Here is a 19,241-nt window from a genome sequence, read left to right as displayed (position 1 = left end):
GCCAGGGCCCTACCTACGGCACCCAACTGCATCTCTTTACCTTATTTCCTCTAGAACCTCACAGCATTGAATTCTGTTTCTGGATGAGGGAGATAAGCAACCCCATGGAAGCGATGGAGCCCCATCCTCTGTTCTACCTCAGTTTCCCTTCCTCTCTGAAGCATGAACTCTGTCACCAATAATAGTGGCCAACAGTGAGAGATCAAGTAGCAACAGCGAAGGTGTGTTTTATTTGTGAATCTTCCCCTGAGTTCTCTCTGGACCCCAAACAACCTTTGATCTCCAGAAATAAGAACGCAAGTTTATGGTTTGCCTCTGGACAGAGACCACTCAGCTGCATAGAAAACCCTCAACCTGACAACAGGATGGTCTCCTGATGGCTGAGGCCTTTTCCCCAGGAAGGGCCTCTGGTGCCCACTCGGCAGGGGCTCACTTTTAGGAGTCAAGGCAGCAAGAGGAGAATCATCACCCTTGGCTTTTCCTGCTCACCTCAGACTGTTTCTGGGAAATTATACTTGCCCACATTGATTTTTCTACCTTTGCAATGTCTCTTGTTTACAAAACACTCTAACCTTGCAATATCTCCTGTTTACAAAAAAAAAGCTGCTGACATTTTGGGGAGTTTTTGTAGTGGGACTTTGAGACTTTGCTTAGCGAAGTTACGCAAACTGTACAGGGACATTTGGAACATACACTGGTAGGTCTGGTCTGAGGTAACCTTTTCCATTTTCTAAAAGCATATTTGGTTTTCATGACCGCTTAAGTGGAGGTTCCGGAGCCAGTGTGGACAGTGACAGCGAAGGAGTTGGCATTTAGACATGACCCAGTTGAGGACAGGGCATCCCTCCTACAGCCCCTGCCAGCACACATCACACACTTGGAGGCCACCTGAGGAGCTGTAGAAACTTCAGGGGCATATGCCCACCACACAGACTCTAGTTTAAGTGCTCTGAGCTGTGGCCTGGATGAAGGACTCCAGAGTCCCCTGGTCTGGGGACTGGTGGGCATGTAAGCTGCTCAGGAGACTGTGCCAGGGTGGGCCGGGATCTGGGCACACTTTAAAAGTGCCCCAGGTGATTCTAGCATGAAGCCAGAAAGAAGAACCAGTGGTTAAGTCAATGTTAAAATGTCCCTGCCCACGAGAAGCTCTCATGGCCTTCCCTTCCCAGGGAGCCGGTCCTCACAGGAGGCTCCTGGCAGACACATTTCACCTTTGTCTCAGTCCCAGATGGTAAATGAGGGGGCTGGGGAGCCTACACCAGCACACGTGGGGAACCCCCACCCTGACCCCAGGGTGAAGCCTCCCAGTTATGGGCTGGCCCTGACCTCTGCTGCGTTTTCTCTCTGTACTCCCAGAACCTTGCTCATTTATTTTCAAGTGTTCTGAGTATGACTGGCCAAGAAGTCAGTTTAGCTCAATCAGAAACAGAAAAACATACTATGAATGGAAATAGCCCTGTCATGGTTTTGAGCAGAGCAGTCATCCTGGGGAGTTTAGACCCCTGTCCTATAAAGTATAACATTTCCTGAAGCAATCTCCCAACCTGGCAAGGAGCAAAGGCAGGACCTACAGTTCCAAATGAAAATTTCATGTCCCACTATAACAGAACAAGAACAAAATCAGGATGATCGATGTTAATCACTGCAGATAGGAAACCTATTCCAGGATTCAGCTAGTTCAGAATGGCAACTGTTCAGACAATCACTTTAATGGGGGGAGGCATAGGGACCCCTCACCCACCCTGGGCCTTGGCCTTGGCTTTCATGGACCTATCGATCCACTTGAGGAAGTTGGTGACCTTGGTGTAGACTCCATACTTCCCTTTCTGTGCACATCCTTCACCCCAGCTGACAATGCCGGTGACAAAATAGGTGTTCTTGAACTCGGTGACATGGGGGCCCCCACTGTCCCCCTGACAGGCATCCTCGGGCTTGGAGTCGTAGCCAGCACAGAACATGTTTGGGGTGATGGTGAATCTGCTGGACAGCTTGCACGTGTTCCTGTCCACGTAGGGTACCTCCAGCATCTTGAGGGTGGTGGACGTGCGACCCTTCTCGTGGGTGCGCCCGAAACCGCTCACGATGCCAGATTTCTGGGTCATGAGCGTCGACTCAGCCCAGTCCTTCTCCGGCAGGCAGGCTGGGGCCACGTTCATGCGGAAGGAGATGGGTGTCTTCAGCTTGAGGACAGCGATGTCAAAGTCATAGGTCTCCCTGACAAACTTGTTGTGCTTTATAATCACTTCCACCTCGTGCACCATCTCGTTGCCTTCTTCCGTTTCCGTGTTCCGATCACCTGGAATATGGTGAGAGCACAGTCTGGGCCATGCCTGCACACGTGGGTTGCTTTTTAAAGTAGTTTTTTTTTTCTGATTAAAAAATTGTATACGGTCACTAGAAAATTTGAAAAATATAGGAACGCATAAAGAGATAGATAAAAATGACTTTCAATTTCACTACCCAGAAGCAACCAGTAGTCACATTTTCTTATATATGTTTAGTACTTCAGTGACTTTCAGTTCATTTGAGGACGGGCATTTCCTGTGTACAGTGTGCCAGGGATACCAGGGAGCCGAAGGTCTTACGATCTAGACCTGCGCTCTCCAGAGGGCTGCCACCAGCCACAGGGGCAACAGGGAACTTAAAATATGACTGGTCTGAACTGAGATGTGCTGTGAGTGTCACATTTCAGACTTAGAATGAAAAAAGTATTCCGAAGAGCTCAAAAATAGTTTTAAAATTTATCACACATTGAAATGATAATATTTTGGGTATATTGGGTTAAATAAGATATATTACTAAAATTAATTTCACCTGTTAACCTTTAAAATGTATAATAGAAAATTTTATGTAACTAGAAAATTAAAATTACATATGTGGGTCACATTTGTGGCTTGCACTGGATTTTCATGGAACAGCTCTAGAGTCTGGTAGAGGACAGACATTACGAAATCATCCCACAGACAAAAGTATGAGAGGCAGAGGGACTCAGTGCTCAGACTGTTGAAGGGATGGGGGTGGAGGGGCTCTGGAAGTCTTCCCAGAGGAAAGGTCACTGAGAGGAAGCACCTCAGTACTGGGCTGGGCGTGCAAACCAAGAGCCTCAGGAAGGACCATGTGGGAGGATGGCTGGGCCAGCTCGGGGAAGGCCATGCTGTGCTCCCTTTACCTCTCCTCCTTCTCCTCCCACCTTCTCATGCTCCTCCCCTCGTCTTCCCCCTCCCCCTCCTTCCCCTCCGTCTCCTTCTGCCCCTGCTTTTCCTGCTCCACCTCCTCTGAGAAACTCCCCCAGCCCCCACCCTGGAGTCTAGTATTTTATTCAGTGTTCCCAGCAAATTTGATCTGTTCCAATGGTCTCTGAAAATAACGAAGTGACAGTGGGCCCAGCAGAGCAGCTGAGGGGTGTGGTACCACTTACCTACCCTCACTTTGAATCTCTTGGATTGGTGGAGACAGTGAGCCGCAGTGAGGATATAGAACTCATTCAGGATGGTGCCTCCACAGAAGCCCTCATTCTCCTCGTTGATGAGCAGAGCCTGCAATGAGAATGCCGGAGCCAACTAGATTGAGTGTGACTTTCTGAAAAGAGAAATTTGGAACCTTAAATTCAAGCCTTCCCCTCCATTTCCCCCATTTGGATCAGGGCCTCCCCATCCTGAAGCTAATGTACCCAGTTGAGCCTTCTTCTGCTTCTGTCCTCCCATCTCTGCTGTCCTTTCCTCCAAGAGAACTTGTGGCATCTTTAGACTGAAATGTGAGGCCCAAGCCAGTGCACCCACAGTGCCCATCTGACCCCATGGGCTTTGGCCCAACCAGTGCTGCAGAACTCCCGACAGCTGGTCACCATGCCTGTTCCTGTGTGTCCCACTGGCTGTTCAGGCTGGCATCCTGGCACACTCTCCAAGAGGCAGCTGACAGTCGACCCCACAGCACCTTCCCACATCCTCCCCACCTACTCCTCGATTCCGTGGCACAGGTTTGGGCAGCCCTTCATGCCTTCTGGTCTTTGCTTCATGTACCAGCCAACAGACTGACTTATTCATTTGCTCCACAGGTATTTGTTGAGGCCTTACTAAGTGCCAAGAGCTAGCTACTGAGTAGGGTTCTGTCACAATTTACAATCTCTTTCTCTATTTGGACCATAAAGTCAGCATATGGAACAGCAGATATTAGTCTTTTATTTCTTCTGGATCTGTCATAGCACTCTCTAAAGTGTTATGCACAGAAAAACAATTTTCACTGTGGTAAAAACCTGTAGTGTCTATGGGCCTGTGAATTATACCTCAGACCAGGCAGAAGCCAGTCTTTGGAGAAAATGCTTGTCTTAACTGGCCTAACTTCTGGTCTCTAGAACAGTTCAACCATTCAAGCCAATTGCCCACAGCCTATGGAATATCACCAACATGGTTAATTTCCTTGTAATCCATGCGGCTACTCCTGGAAGGGATTTCTACCCTGACCTGGCATTTGGAGTAAGGGGTATTTGACCTGGGAATGAGCATTGACGGGACAAGTGAGAGGCACCACGCACAATTCTCTTATTTTCCTTTCCTTCCCAAAGAACCAGGCTTGCAAATCCAGAGACGGAGCATTTTTTTGTTTTTCCTTTCCCTAGGGAATTCCACATCCTCTAAGCAACAGTTATTGGCTGAGGACATGTGTAGGTTAATGAAATAATTAACATCAAGTTCTAAAAGAATCCTTGAAGATGTTTCTGACTAATATGTGGTACAGATGCTCCTTGACTTACGATGGGGTCACGTCCCAACAAACCCATCCTAAGTTGACAATATCCTAAGTCGAAAATGCATTTTGTACACCTAACCTACTTAGCATCATGTTAATAGCTTAGCCTAGTCGAACTTAAACGTGCTCAGAACACAATAACCAAAAACACTGGCAACACAGGTCACTGTAGAGTGTCAGTTGTCCACCCTCCTGATCACATGGCTGACGGGGGGGCTGCAGCTCACTCCTGCTGCCCAGCATCACGAGAGTGTGTCTTACCACATGCTGTTAGCCCAGGAAAGATCAATGTGTATCACTTTTGCACCACTGTCTAAAAGTGTAAGTTGAACCACTGTAAGTTGGGGACTGTCTCTACTAATTTGTTTTTTTGTGGAGTTTTTTTTTTGTTTTTTTGTGTTTTTTTTTTGCATAACTTATCTACTCGTAATCCAACTTGGGTGATGAGTGAGGGAGAGGCAGTCTTTCTAAGACTTGGACACCATCTGCTCTTCCTAAAGATGGAGATGAGGCAACCTGCTAAGACTGGAACCAGGAGAACAAGAATCACAAATGCCAACAGACTCGCTAAGGGACCCTTTGGAGGAACTTCTGCCAGAGTGCCCTTCCCTGTCCTCTCCTCCTGTGGAGCTCCATCTAAAGCCACTCACAGAGCTCCAGTCAGATACCTCTGCCCTGTGGGGAGCTTGTCCTATGCATCCCAGTGGAACTTCATTATAATCCCACCGGCACCACTTTTGTGGCCTTTATCACACATCAATTTGAATTGTGTTCATTTGGGTGCATCTCACTTCCCTTTCTAGATCTAGATATCTATAGGTCAGAGAAGTAGCTCTGATGGTTTCAGGGCCTACATTCACAACCCCCAATTCTGTGCCTGACATACAACCAGTTTTCCATAAATATGTATTAGATGACTAGATGTTGAAATGTCCTTCCCTTGGGCTCTTGATAATTCAGACAAATGCATATCTGTCCTGTAGCTTGGAGGTGAAGGGTGAGCTGAGGTAATTTCTAAAAGTTATGGCAGCTTTGGGATTGGATTTTTGCTTATAGGAGAAGCTGTTTGGGCTTTGGACACTAAAAAGTTTAAAAGTCCAAGTTAGCTTGGCCAGATAAAATAGAGGACATCCATTTAAATTTGAATCAAATAAGTAGCAAACAATTTTTAGTATAAGTATGTCCCATGTAATATCTGGGATATACTTATGTTAAAAATTATGCATTATTTATCTGAAATTCAAATTTAAGTGGATGTCTTGTGTTTTCATTTGTTAAACCTGGCAGCCTTAGTCCAAATCAACAATGAAAGAGTGATTTTTTTTTTTTACCTTTGAAAACTAATGGATGTACTTTTCTCTAAGGTACTGTCTGTCTGCCTCATTAGGATTTAGGTGTTTGAGTAAAAAAATTTACCAAAGTAGAAATGAAACAAGGAGAGTGAATCTTCCTGCCTCCAGCCAAACAGAAGAGCAATCAAAGGCCTCACCCACCATCTGGGGAGAGGTCCTCTCCCTGCTGACCCGAACCTGCAGCCTAAACTGGCGCCTCATCTCTCCTTCCCCTGTAGGTAGAGGTTTTAGGACTCAAATCCTCTGCACACAGATGGGAATGGGTAGTGGGGGTGGGGGTGGGGTGGGGGATGAGGGCCCGGTCTCTTCTCATCTCAGGCTCCTTGAGCACTGGAGCTCAAAGCCTGCTGAGAGACCACATGAGAGGGGCCACATCGATGGCCTTGGCCTCGATGGCTGTAGTGGCAGTGCCCAGCAAGGACGGGTCCCCCATCCAGTGAACTCCCTAAGTGTGCTCAGCAGTTACCTGCCAGGGACACTCGCCCTCCTTGCAGTCCCTCCCGCCGACTATACGGATGAGGCTGTTCTCATCCTCTGCAGGGCTCCTCTCCGTGTTGGTGAAGTTTAGTAGATGGAAAGGGTTCTCGGTGGGAGTCAGGTCTCCAGGGTCATACTCCTCCAGCACGATGGTTTCAGGGGAATCCTCACTGGTGTTGGGGGCCAGAGTCACTGACCTCTTCCAACGTCCGTGAGTGAGTTTCCCACAGGGAAAAAGCTCTGAAAAAGAAAACAAAGCAAAACCAAAAAATGGCATGGGCCAGTCAGGGAGGCCGGAGAGAGGGTCTAACCCTCACCGTAATGGGGTGAAACAGCCTTGAAAAATGCAGGTGGGAGAGAGTGAGGAGTGGGCTTGGGAACTGGGAAAGGGTGTGAGAAAGTTTTGGGGTGCGGAGTGCTCTATGTCTTGGTGGGGGTTGGGTTACAAGGTGGGTGCAATTATCACAATGCAGGGAATGTGCGCTTCGTATCGGTGCAGCCCCCTGTGGATCAACTCTACCTACATGACCGTGCTGTGGACACTGACCTGTGGGGCTGACCAGTATGCTGAAGCATCGAAGGGCATATCTGCAATCTACTTGGAAATGCATCAAAATAATAAGGTGGCTTGTGGATGGACAGAGGACACATGTGGGGCAGACAGGTACTGAAGCAAGTATAGTGAGCTGTTCATGGTAGAACCCAGGTGGGGGCATATGGGTGCTCACTGTCAAATCCTGTCAACCCTGCTGTGTGTTTGAAACATTTCTTAGTGAATTTTTTTTTTTTGGGGGGGGAAGTGTTCTGGGCAAAAGAGACAATATGTGGAAACAGTCTGAGGCATAATCAGGAGTACTGTGACATGGCTTTGAACGATAATGTCTAAAAAAATGACAGCTATCCTTAAAAGCACCAAGCACAGGGGAGATGGCAGTCAACATGAGAAAGCTTCCTTTCTGTAGTATCAACTAGGGAACTGAGGCAGAAAGAGGGCAAAGCAGGACAGAGGAAGGGAGAGGTGTGGAGGGCCGAAGAGAGGAGACACAGGAAAATGGCAGATATGAAAATGGATGGCTTCTCTCTGCGGCCTTGTGTTTTTCTAAGCTCAGATAAGCAAAACTTAGTTCGTTTTAGTGTTGCATGTGCTCCTGCAGGACCTCAAGGGCCCCCCACCACCCCATCGCCCCAGTAGACTCTTGGTGAATGTGTTAGCTGGAGATAAAGACTTCTTCACCCTGTGGTTTGCTAGTTCCGTGTTAACATTCGTAATCACTGCCCTTTGACATTCTGAATTAGGAAGTAGTTTACTTGATTTTATTTTCAAACATCACACTTTATTTTAAATTGATTTGTGATTATTCCTGGAATTAAAAAATGTTTGCATGCATGTCATGAGTCTACCCCTGTTTTTGAACCAGCTTAAGTTTAAAGTCTCATTACCAATAGAAATGTAAATGACAGTCTTTTGCTAGTTGAGAGTGTTAATATTACATAATTACAGTCATCCTGGAATGTTTCCACCTCCTGGAGCAGCTCAGGACTGCATTTCTACTCCCCACCCCCACCCCCATGATGCCAAAGCTGTTGGCCAGTCAGGGGACCACTCTTTGAGGAGTAAGTTAGGGTCTATGTGAGAAGTAGATTAAGTTAAAAAAAAAAAAAAAAAAAGAAGTGGACTCTCAGAACTTCTGGCCAGAGGTCAGCTTTGCAGCACAGGAGGGACTTCCTACAGTGTATGAGACCAGGGCTCTCCCAAGCCAGGGACCTGGTCGTTCACTCAGCCCCTTGGTAGCTCATGTGCCCTGTGAGCTTTTAGGCCACACTCACGGCATCTGGATTTTATCGAGGAAAAGAAAAAATAAATTGTATTAACACTGGGGCCCACACAACCTAAATCAGTTCTTGAGGGTCCTCGGTTCCCCTTCTGGCCCCTGCAACCTATCCCCAACTCCAAAGCTCCAACAGTCGGGCCTGCACTGCCCCTTACCGGCCTGCACTCTTGCCTTTGTCCACTGTGACTCCTAGACACCCAAGCTCTCCACCCTTCTCAGGAAACAAAACACGCCTTCCCCGCGCTCATTATGTAGTCACTTAGGGTTTGCTATGAGCCAGGCGCTGTGCAAAGCGCCCTGCATGAATTATCCTCTCACATTTTCATATTCACTAAGCAGTTAGGTAATACTGTTCCCATTTTTCAGATGGCTGACAAAAACAGTGAGTCTGTTTCCAAACCTCAGGGCCTACCTAGGATGCTCCAGCTGTCCCTCTCACCAGCACTGGCATATGCCTCACTGGCCTGGAAACGGCTGGCTTCTCTGGCTCAGAGAACCTGCTGGGGTGTCTCCATGTTCCTCCTACCTGTGGAGATGCAGGACTTGCCGTTGTCAGCCAGGATGTACCCTCTGGCACAGGAACACACCACAGAGTTCTTCTCTTCACTGCAGAACTGGTCACAGTCCCCATTGTCAATGCTACAGAATTTCCGTGTGGCTGTGGAAGAAGCATGTTGGCTCTCAGGACAGGTTGGGGACAGTGAGGCTGCAGCTTGCTGGGAGGAAGGATAGCAACACCAGGGGGATATAGACCCACCAGTCAGCCCCACAGTGAGCCACATGGCTCGAGCAAAGGGCCAGAGGCAGGTGGCTGATGCCCATCAGCTGGTCCCAGTGCAAATGAGACAGGCTGCCCAGAGCAGGCTGGAGGGATGAGGGGACCATGCCTCCATGTGTGCTCTTCTCACTGCCCTGCTGCCTCCCCAGACTATCTGGGGAAACCGTGGCATCCACTCAGTGAGAGCTGAGCGTCTGCAGGCCCTGGGCACCAGCCTTCCAGAAGGTGCTGAAGTAACCTGAGCATGCCCAGTTAGGCCCTGGAGACAGGGAGGGTCTCAAGTTTAGCCTTAAAAAGGCACATGGGTGCTGACCACCATGGATGGGCCTCATGCAGGAGGGTGGGCTCTGGGGCCAGTTGCTAAGGCAGAGCCTGGCAGAGTGGCCACATACCTATCCACTCTGAGGCTACAGGATTCCACGTGGAACAAGGGCCTCAGAGAATGGCATCGGGGCTTCTTTGTAGCAGGAAGGAGAAACAGGCAGCGCACATCCTGGGGTCAGGCCAACTCAAGTTCCAAACCGGACCTCCCATCACTTATTGTGTGATTTGAGCAAGTTATTTAAACCCATGGACCTCAGTTTCTTCTTTTGTAAAGTGGTAGAGGTCACACCACCTGACAGGAAAACCTCACAGGTCATGTGAAGCTCTTGGCATAGCGCTCCCTCGGCCAAGGTCAGTTTTCCAGACCTCTAGGCCGGCTGGGCTCACCCCTCACAGTTAAGTAGCTCTGACTAAGCCAGAATCACCCACCTGCTTCCAGTATACACTGAACATCAAACTCTAAACTCACATCACGTGATGCCATACTGGCAATTTACTTTACACTCCACATTTAGGTTTTGATGGAAAAATAATTACAGTGCAAAGATCAACACTGATGGAACTTTAGAAAACATTCACAATGGCTCTGGGGTCAGCCGAAAGGTGTGCAGGGGTGGCAGCTCTGGACTTGGGATGGATGGTGCATAACTGATATTACCATCGGGGAAAATTCCAAAACAGTCCAATCCAAGAGCACATTCTAAAGATTATAAATTAAGTAACTTAAAATAAATACAAATCTTTCTCTTTAACGAAAACTGGTCTAATACGAACCTAATTTTTATTTTAAAATTAATCACAATATTAGGAAAACTTTCAGTGACCTTTCCATGCCGAAATAATTAAATGTATCAAATTCTTATAATTGGACAATCCCCGACATTCAGTATTGATATTTGCACTAACACACACAAGTGAAAAGTAGTGATTTAGAACCATTGCCCAGGGACACAGGAATGTAAGTAACAACAACGAGGGGTACATTCTACTCCAAGAAGAAAGTCAGTTTTCGTTTCTATGTTAATGGGCTACACTCTTTACTAATGTTCCATAGCCTCTCTCAGAGGAACAGACAAGTGACTGTGTGACTCCAAAACACAGTTAGGCATTTACTGATTCTTGTTTTTTCTCTTATTACAGTGGTACATCACAGTGGAGCTCAGAGCCTAAGTCAGAAGTGATGTGAGACTGTTTCCTTGGGCATGTTAGCTTCTTCCCTATTTCCCACCTTTGATTCTTCAGACAACTCTGCCTTGAAGGTACACCAAGAAGAGGAACTCACTTAATTCACAATTTTTGCCTTCATAGCCTTCTGAGCAGGTGCAGATGTACTCCCCAAGGCCGTCTTTACACGTGCCCTGATTCAGGCAAGGACTGCTTTCACACTGGTCGCCATCTGCAAAGAAAAGATTTGGAAACTAAAGCTTGCAGGCAACTTCCATCATCACGAAAATGACTTTGCTGTGTTGATCTTGGCACACATTTTTCAGATAACTTGAGTGAACTTGGAAATCTTCCTGTTTCCCTGTAAACAATTCCTCCCACCTGAACTTCATTTTATTCCCGCTTTTTGTGGCCATGTGTACGTGATGCCCTTATCTAACTGGATCATTGACTGACCTTTCCAATTTTTGCTGAAATGTTTGACAGTGTTTTAACATCAAAGTGAGGAGCTCTGAGCTGATGAGTACGTGGGATCAGCTGGAAGGAAGGAGGATACGTGCTTGCCTGACACTTATTTCCGGGCTGAGCATTGATAAGAGGAATGTTAGGATTCCTCTTTCCAAATGCTCTGGGTATAAAATGAGAATTCAGAGACTACTGTCTGTCACATGGGACTTCACATTTCTTCATGCATTTGAGCAATCTAATTTAGAGATAAGTTCAATTGTGAGAAACCTGAATACTGTTACTAGAATGAAACATAAGTGACAATACCACTTCAGATGTGATCAGCATTAAATCAAGATGGTCACCTTATTAGAGGACCCAATCTTTTAGACTCTGTATTTTGTTTCTAGTTAACATACTTGGATTAAAAAAATTATCATCAAATTTGGTATCCTCAAATGAGAATGAACTGATTTAAATCTATATTTAAGTAAGCAACAAAACCAGAATTAACATAAAGTTATAAAAATCTATTTTACCATAAATGTTATGAAAACACTCAGAGGGGAGAAGTATTAAATAAGATTTAAACAGGAGCAGAAATGATATTTAAGAAACATTTTCAAAATTCAAATACAATCTCTCCCAATTTAAATATCCTAATGATGAATACCTCTCACTTAAGATTAGAGTAAAAAACATCTCACCTTTGTATTTATTCCAGAATTCATTCTAAAAGGGAAAAAAATTTTAAAATGCATTAGGACTTTACACCAATAACAACCATATCTAGTAACTCAACCTGAAGATGCTATGTTCCAAACAGAGCTCATTTTCTGGAACAAATTGCTCTAGAACTATTCAATCTAAAAGGGAAGTTTTTCCAGATTTTCTGCATCTATAGTGGCTTTAATCATTCGAAATGCACCATTTCTGTTGAATATTAAGAATTTAAAGTTAATCATCAAGAAATAGATTGTACCAAAAATGGTTTGTTCTGTTTGCTACCCCAAGCTGACCAATGAATGGTTTTCAGTTGAGATACTTGGGTCAAAAATTCAGTAAAAGATTGGATGCTTGGTGAATAATCATTATGTTAATTTTAAAAGTGGCAATTAGTACTTAGCTTAAAATAAGGCGTCAAGAGCCTATATTACACTACAAAGTGTTCATAGTCTTAAAAAAATTTTTTTTTTGCTGTCTATAGTAGGTTAAATATTGTCCCTCTCTCACCCCCCAAGTTCAGGTGCACCCTCAGAACATGACCTTAATTGGAAATAGGGTCTTTGCAGATGTGATTGAAATAGGATTGAGATGAGCTCATACTAGATTAGGGTGGGCTCTATATCAATGAGAATGTGCTTATAATAGACAGAAATGGATGCACAGAGGCACGCAGAGAGAAGGTCATGTGAAGATGGAAACAGAGATTGGAGTGATGCATCTACAAGCCAAGGAATGTCAAGGATTGCCGGCAGCTACCAGAAGCTAAGAAAGACGCATGGTACATGTTCTCCCTCAGATCTTCTAAAGGAAACCAACCCTGGGACAATTTGACGTCAAACTTTTGGTCTCCAGAACTGTGAGAGAATAAATTTCTGTTATTTTAAGGAACCAAGTTTGTGGTTTTATTTTGCTCTGTTTTTTTTCTGTTTTTTTTTTTTAAGTATCTTAAGGTGGAAGCTTAGATTATCAATTTATGACATTTCTTCTTTTCCAATACAAACATTTAATGCTGTAAATTTCCCTATCAGTGTTATTTTAGCTGCAGCTTACAGATTTTATGTGTTGTATATTCATTTTTGTTCAGTTGAAAATATTTTTTAACTTCCCTTGAGACTTCTTCTTTGACCTACAGATTATTTAGAAGTATATTTGTTTAATTTCCATATACTTGGAAATTTTCCTGTTACTGATTTTTGGTTGCTTTCATTATGGTCAGATAAAATATTTTGTATAATTTCAGTTTTTTAAGTTTGTTAAGGTGTTTTTTTATGACACAGGATATGGTCTATCTTGTGGAAAGTTCCATGGGTGGTTAGAAAGAAATCATATTCTGGTGGTGTTGAGAATCTGTAAATATCAATTAGATTCAGGTCAAGTGTTATCTGAAGAACTAGAGGAGAAAAAAGGGTAAACACAATTATATGGCACTTTGAATTCTAGTCTTCTTCAATACACTGCTGCTATTGACCTTTCAGGATCCTCAAATAGCTGCTCCACACGTTCTATACAGGTTTTGTAGCTGCATTCAGTCGTAGACAGGGTGGAGTGTGCTTTCTCCATATTACTTGAAACTACAACTTGTAGGTAACCTTTGATCCAGTAATCCTTCTCTGGAGCAGCTATTCTTAGAAGATAATCCAGAAGAAATCTATGTGTTTTCATAATAGCAATATAAAATAATGTACATGGCCAAAACATGAAGGAGTAAATGTGTCCATACAATAAGATATAAATTAACTCTTTAAAATTATAAGTATGGTAGCTATATAGAAGTAAGGAAGAATGTTTGGGAAATGATGCTGAGGAAAAAGATAGAACGTGAACTTGGATTGGCATTAAAATTACTTTTATTATTTTAAAAAACTATGTATGTGTATGGGAATTAAAGGGACATTTAAAAATGAAAATGGTTCTTGAAACTATGAATAACTTTTTAGAAGAGAATACTCATTTATTTGGTAACAAGGAGTAAAAATGAATTCTCAATTCCTCTTCTTTCTATTGGTGGCTGAAGTGAACAGTAGTAGTCAAACAGATAGAAACAGGAATTCCTTTGCAGACCTTGATATTTTGCAGAAGTGCAAAGATGCCTGAGTCACCCAATTTACAGTCACTGTTTTCTAGACAGAAGTGCCAACTGTTGTGCTCTCCGGTGGATTAGTGGTTGCTGTGTTCTCCTCATTTTCAGGATTCATGGCCGGAAACAGAAGTACTTCTTTGACTTTACTGGCGTCTGTGAGAAACATGGTGCTGCAATTGATGCCCATGCCACAGCCAGCTGTGGGTGTCCCATGCAGTATCAAACTTTTCATCTATGTGCATGGCCTCCTCATTATTAGCAGCTTTGGCCTGTTCTTTAAAAAACTGCTTGCTGCTTCATGGAACTATTTACCTCACTGTAGGCACTGCACACTTCCTTCTTCACTACAAATAGCTCAGAGTATTCAGAGTGGTCCATTTGGCCAACGTTCTCATTATCTGTGGGTGATCACAGGTGAATGTGGGACTGATGCAAGCCACTTTCTGGAACTCCCTGACAAGCTTATCAAAGAGTCTGGCTGTGGTCCGAGGTGGAAGACACTCAATAGCTTTTGCCACACAGATATCAAGAAATATTTTAGTTTCTTCAGTTCTGAAAGGTTAGTTTTCTTGCAGCTTCTGGCAGGTTAGTTTCTCCCAGGGCTTTGTCAAGTTTTTCTACCATGCTGACTCTCTGGAAAGGTTGGGTATAGTGAATCTCATGGGTTTGACCTTCTGGGCATTTGGATGGTAGGTGATCCTGTAACTGTCTGTAATATGCTTTACCATCCCTGATATAATCTGCATGATTTCCTGAGATCATAACAATCTGCAGAGGCCATGTGAAAATTCACAGGTGGTGATTTAAAGTCAAATCATCTGGAACTGGTATTCAATTTCACAAACCTGGTCAAATCCACTGACGCCTGGCATCTTATGGTAGCATTCTAGAATAATTCTTATGTATAGTTCATGTCCAGCTCGCTGTGGTAGGCGATGAAAAGCTTGGCCACAGCTCCCCTTGAGAGAAATTTCATCATGGGAATTTCAATGTCTAGGAATCCTAACTTATCCAATAAACTTCGTGTATATGTGATGCTCTTAGTGTGGATAATAAATTTCTTCCTCACAAAGTCATTCAGGTTCAAGCCCAAGTATCTCCAATGATATTGTTTCCTTGCCTTTGAGGCCAAAGTGAGAATGAAGTGACATATGTGAGCAAGGAGGCACTAGTGTGATTTTGTGGAGAATGATGTTCAGCAGATCCTTCTTGGTTTGTCCAGGATTCTCCTGAACTCCAATTATGTCTCCCTGAGATAGTCTGTTATCCACACGAATAAATTCTTCTGATTTAAATTCCTTGGATTGGCCATGACTTGCAACTTGACTTGTCTTCGAAGAGCACAGAAGACGAGCTTTCCCCAGAAGCTCTTACGGCGTGAGTCTTATCTGCCGCCTTTAAGACGATGTTAGTCATGTGGTCTCCCGGGTGCAATGAAGAGCCTCTGCGCTGCGGGTCTCCCCAGTGCCCAGCAGCTGGTAGACACTCCACTGCAGTCCTGCAGTGTGGACGGGGGTCCACTGTCATTAGTGTGGTGGTGACAGCAGTAGCCTGGCCAAGCTGTCTCTGGCAGAGCTCCTGCTTGGTCTCCTCTGTTCTTCTCAGCTTATAGGTGTCATCTTCCCATTCTTGCCCAGTTTCAGCTAGCCACCATCCACTACCACCTCACCTCTGCATGGCAACCGTCTTTCCCAAGAGCCCGTTGCAAGGTGAACCAAGCTCATTAGCGACTTTCAGGACAGGGACCGAGGCCTCACCTATTTCAGGGGTGAGGGGGACTGGTGCCTTTGGAGTTGCCATTGTTGCTGCTGCAAGGGCATGGTATTGGGCCTCGTGGCCCAGAATCTGTGGTGTCTGTGTGCCAGGCACTCTCAGGGGTGCAACTCAGGTGCCTGATGTCAAATGGTGGTGGCCATGGATTTGAGAAAAAATCCAGTGGGCCAAATGTCTCTGTGTGCATGGCCCAGCCCAGGGAGGTGTTGGCCCAGGCCGTGAATAATTTTTAAATAAACTTTTCATGTTTTAGAATTGATTTAACAATACCTTCAGAAGTTCTCATAACTCTTGTAACTGGTTTTGGGCCACAGTTCCTCTCAGTTTTCCCACCCATGAAACAAGTTGCTGTGCCTCACCTGGTAGGTGAGGAGACAGGAATGAATACCGCTGCAAGCGGTAGCAGGACTCACAGTCTCCACACCAGGAAGTCCCTCCCTGGCTGCTCTCTCCTTCCAGCAGAGGCCACAGCACAGAAGGCCATGCAGTGTAGCCCAGCCCTGGCTATACTGACAGCCTCCAGTAGAGGGGTAACCAGGGTCAGCCAACACCCGTTTCGGGCTCAGCATAGTGCAGAACTGGTCTCTCTGTCTCACCAACCCTTACCGTCTTCTCGATGTTCTCAAAGACTTCTCGGGCCTCTTCGTAGGAACAGGTCTCTTCCAAACACTCTCTTTCAAGGTTTCCTTTCTTCATCTCTTCTAGAAATGAATTCGCCCTCCGGAACCTCTCCAGGACAGTATTGGCACGTTCCCGGTTAATGAACACTAGAACACAGGGAAGAAAACAAAGTTGAAAGTACCTGAAAACTCTCCTTCCTCATGCGCTAAGGCAGCTGGGAAGGAAATGCCCATCTCCCTCACAACTGCTCCATTACAGTACAAAATATCTATTCTAGACCCCACACATCCTTCTCTTGGGAAGTAAACACACCCCATCCAAACAACTCACCAGCCTCCCTGCACATTCACACCCAGCTTTACGTGGACAACCCCAACCCTCTTTCTTAAACTCCCCCTTCTCAGAGTGGTTCCAGGTCACTGTCACCTTCCCTCCCTGAGGCTACTGCCCTCTGAGCTCTGGCTCAGGCTGTACCTGTCCAGTTCCAGCCCCATCCTGAACCCCACCCTTCAAGGTCTCAGCTGAGTTCAGTAGGGAGTTGTGATAACTGTTTTGATCACAATCTACAATGAACAGTACGATTTATACATAAAGTCCCAGGACACACATCAGCACAATTGAAACATAATTTCAAGAAATAGTACTTACTACTATTTTCTACGAAATGGCACTTATTATAAAATTTTCTACTTGATTCTGTTCTATTTCAGTTTTAAAAAACCCACCAAATTGATTTCATGACTCACAAATGAGTCATGCTCTGCCAATTAAAATGGCTTGGATCAGAGCGTCTCTGGGTCCTCCTTATAATGTGTATCTACAGCTGAATTGTCCCTACCTCTCTAGTTGAGTCTTGTTTGTCTCTCACTCACCCACACTCCTTTTCTTGTTTTCATTGTGGTATTGGAAACCCTCACATTCTTTTCTTCCCCCTCTGCACTTCTCTCTTTATCTTTTTTTTTAAAAACTTTCATTTATTTTAAGTGTGTTTTTCCAGGACCCATCAGCTCCAAGTCAAGTAGTTGTTTCAATCTAGTTGTGGAGAGCGCAGCTCATAGTGGCCCATGTGGGGGTCGCACCGGCAACCTTGTTGTTAAGAGCACCACGCTCTAACCAGCTGAGCTAACGCCCACCTCTTCTCTATATCTTTTCTTCACCGAAGAATTTAGAGGCTCGCCGTTATAAAAGACTCTACAAATTGCTATTTCTAGCCCCAACTTTCATCCTGGGCTCTTTGTTTTCAATTCTCTCACCATGATTCATGCCTCTCCTCATCTCAGAACTCTAAATCCCCATGTCCTACACTAAAAAACAGGATTGCAGAATCAAGGAGACTTGACTTTCAAATATGTCTTGGTCACCTACTATTTAATATTGGCAAATGGAAATTACCATACATACCTACTTCTTAGAATTGTTTTAAAGATTGTATACAGTTCCTAGTGTTCAGTTTGGTACACATTAGGTGCTCAGTAAAGGTTAGCTTCATTCCTACTTCAAATTACTTTCCCAAATTCCCCATTTCTTTATTATCCTAACAGTGCCAGGCTCAATCTTGTAATTTGTGGGCCCCTCCCTCACTACTCCAAATATCTGCTCTACTATCAAGCACTTGCTTTGAAATAGAACCCACACATCGATTTCTCCCCTTCGTCATTCCCCTACGTGAAGGTCCCCAACGACCTTCATCATTCCCCTGTTCTGTTTTCTTCTCTCTCTTTTTTACTGTTCACCACTTTCTCATCTCCTGCACACCTGAGTCCCCTCTGTCTGCTCCTCAGTGCTCCTGTCCTTGCACTTGACCCAGGAAGCAGACAAGCCCCAGCATCCTTCCAGGAGTAAGGCCACCACCTCCACTCTTTCTTCTGACTTTACTCTGCTTCTCCCTTTTCTGAGCTTTTTCTCTCTGGTCAAGCCCTGGGAATCTGGAAGGTCCAGAGAGGCCCATCTGTCCAGTCTTGAGTAGGGGAGCCCTTCACCCTGGCTGAGCTAGTCTGAGGATGGTGACACCAGCTTTTCCCTCATTCTCTGCCCTGCCATGGAAATTCATCTCTGCTTGTGACCCCTTTGCTCTCCTCTCTCTCTCCGCTCACTTTGGCAGAGGGAGGGGACTTGTCTTTATCTCTGCCTGCCACCTCCCTCTCTCTCCATCTCTCTGCCTCTCTGTCTTCGGTCTCCGTTTCTCTGTTTTTGTCTATCCCTGTCTCTGTCTCTCTCCCTCTTTCTCTGTGGATGTGTTTTTATCTGTCTTTGTGACCTCTGACCCGCTGACTCTCCACCCACAGGGAGGCACACCTGGCCTTAAGCTACCCTTGGCTGAGACCACCAAGCACAGCTGTCTCATGCTAGCCTTTGACGTGGGATGGACACCCACCAACCAGATTCAAGGGCATCGCTCTGACTCCTCACCCTTCCTCTTCCTCCCCGGGGGCCACCTCTGCAGTCTGCAGATTGAGGGGCACTTACCACTTCCACCTGGCAATGGGAGGCTGGCCAGGGAGGCGCTGAGCAGAATGAAGCACAGCAGGCCCGCCATGGTGTGGCCGAGGACAGCGTCTCTGTTCCAGCTGGGACAGGCCTCTGGGGCAAGGTTCACTCACCTTGGCTCGAGGGTGGCTGGTTGTCCTGCTTATCACAGCCTCTTGATTGGAGCCTGGGCCTGCTGAGGGGTGGGGAGTGGGGGCAACTGATTGTGCTGGGGCATTGTCACCTGGCCTGTAGCCCTGGGGATGTCTCTACCAAACCTCATTCTCCTCAGTAACCATATCCAGGGGAAACTGCTGCAGGGATAGGAATTTTTCGTTCTGAGAGTAAAAATGTCATTTTATTTCAGACATTTATGTGTAGCTCTCATTTCATCCTTACCATGATAAAGGCTAATTATCATTTCTCCATCTTTTCTCTAGATCAGAAAACTGAGG

General features: G+C 45.4%; 1 protein-coding gene and 1 pseudogene across 1 annotated transcript; both read right to left on the bottom strand.

Annotated features, from left to right (window-relative positions):
• Positions 1–1,688: 1,688 nt before the first annotated feature.
• F10 (coagulation factor X) lies at positions 1,689–18,940 on the bottom strand. Its single transcript, XM_019746602.2, has 8 exons — positions 18,787–18,940; positions 16,306–16,466; positions 11,828–11,852; positions 10,792–10,905; positions 8,934–9,065; positions 6,565–6,815; positions 3,419–3,536; positions 1,689–2,296 (listed from the first exon to the last, which is right to left on the bottom strand). Exons 1-8 carry the CDS (start codon positions 18,854–18,856, stop codon positions 1,734–1,736), a joined length of 1,434 nt encoding a protein of 477 aa, XP_019602161.2. The 5' UTR covers positions 18,857–18,940; the 3' UTR covers positions 1,689–1,733.
• Positions 13,113–16,299, bottom strand: LOC109455201 (lysine--tRNA ligase; annotated as a pseudogene).
• Positions 18,941–19,241: the final 301 nt, after the last annotated feature.

Source organism: Rhinolophus sinicus, linkage group LG04 (assembly GCF_036562045.2).
Source record: "Rhinolophus sinicus isolate RSC01 linkage group LG04, ASM3656204v1, whole genome shotgun sequence".
Classification (NCBI taxonomy): Eukaryota; Metazoa; Chordata; class Mammalia; order Chiroptera; family Rhinolophidae; genus Rhinolophus; species Rhinolophus sinicus.
The sequence above is the reverse complement of the archived record's forward strand: the minus strand, read 5'-3'. Positions and strand labels throughout refer to the sequence as shown.

Coding starts and splice junctions, on each gene's coding strand:
- F10 (XM_019746602.2), bottom strand. CDS start 18,856: ATGGCGGGCCTGCTGTGCTTCATTCTGCTCAGCGCCTCCCTGGCCAGC. Junction 6,816..8,933: donor CAAGTCCTGCATCTCCACAG/GTAGGAGGAACA, acceptor TTTCTTTTTCAG/AGCTTTTTCCCTGTGGGAAA. Junction 2,297..3,418: donor GAGATTCAAAGTGAGGGTAG/GTAAGTGGTACC, acceptor ACCATATTCCAG/GTGATCGGAACACGGAAACG.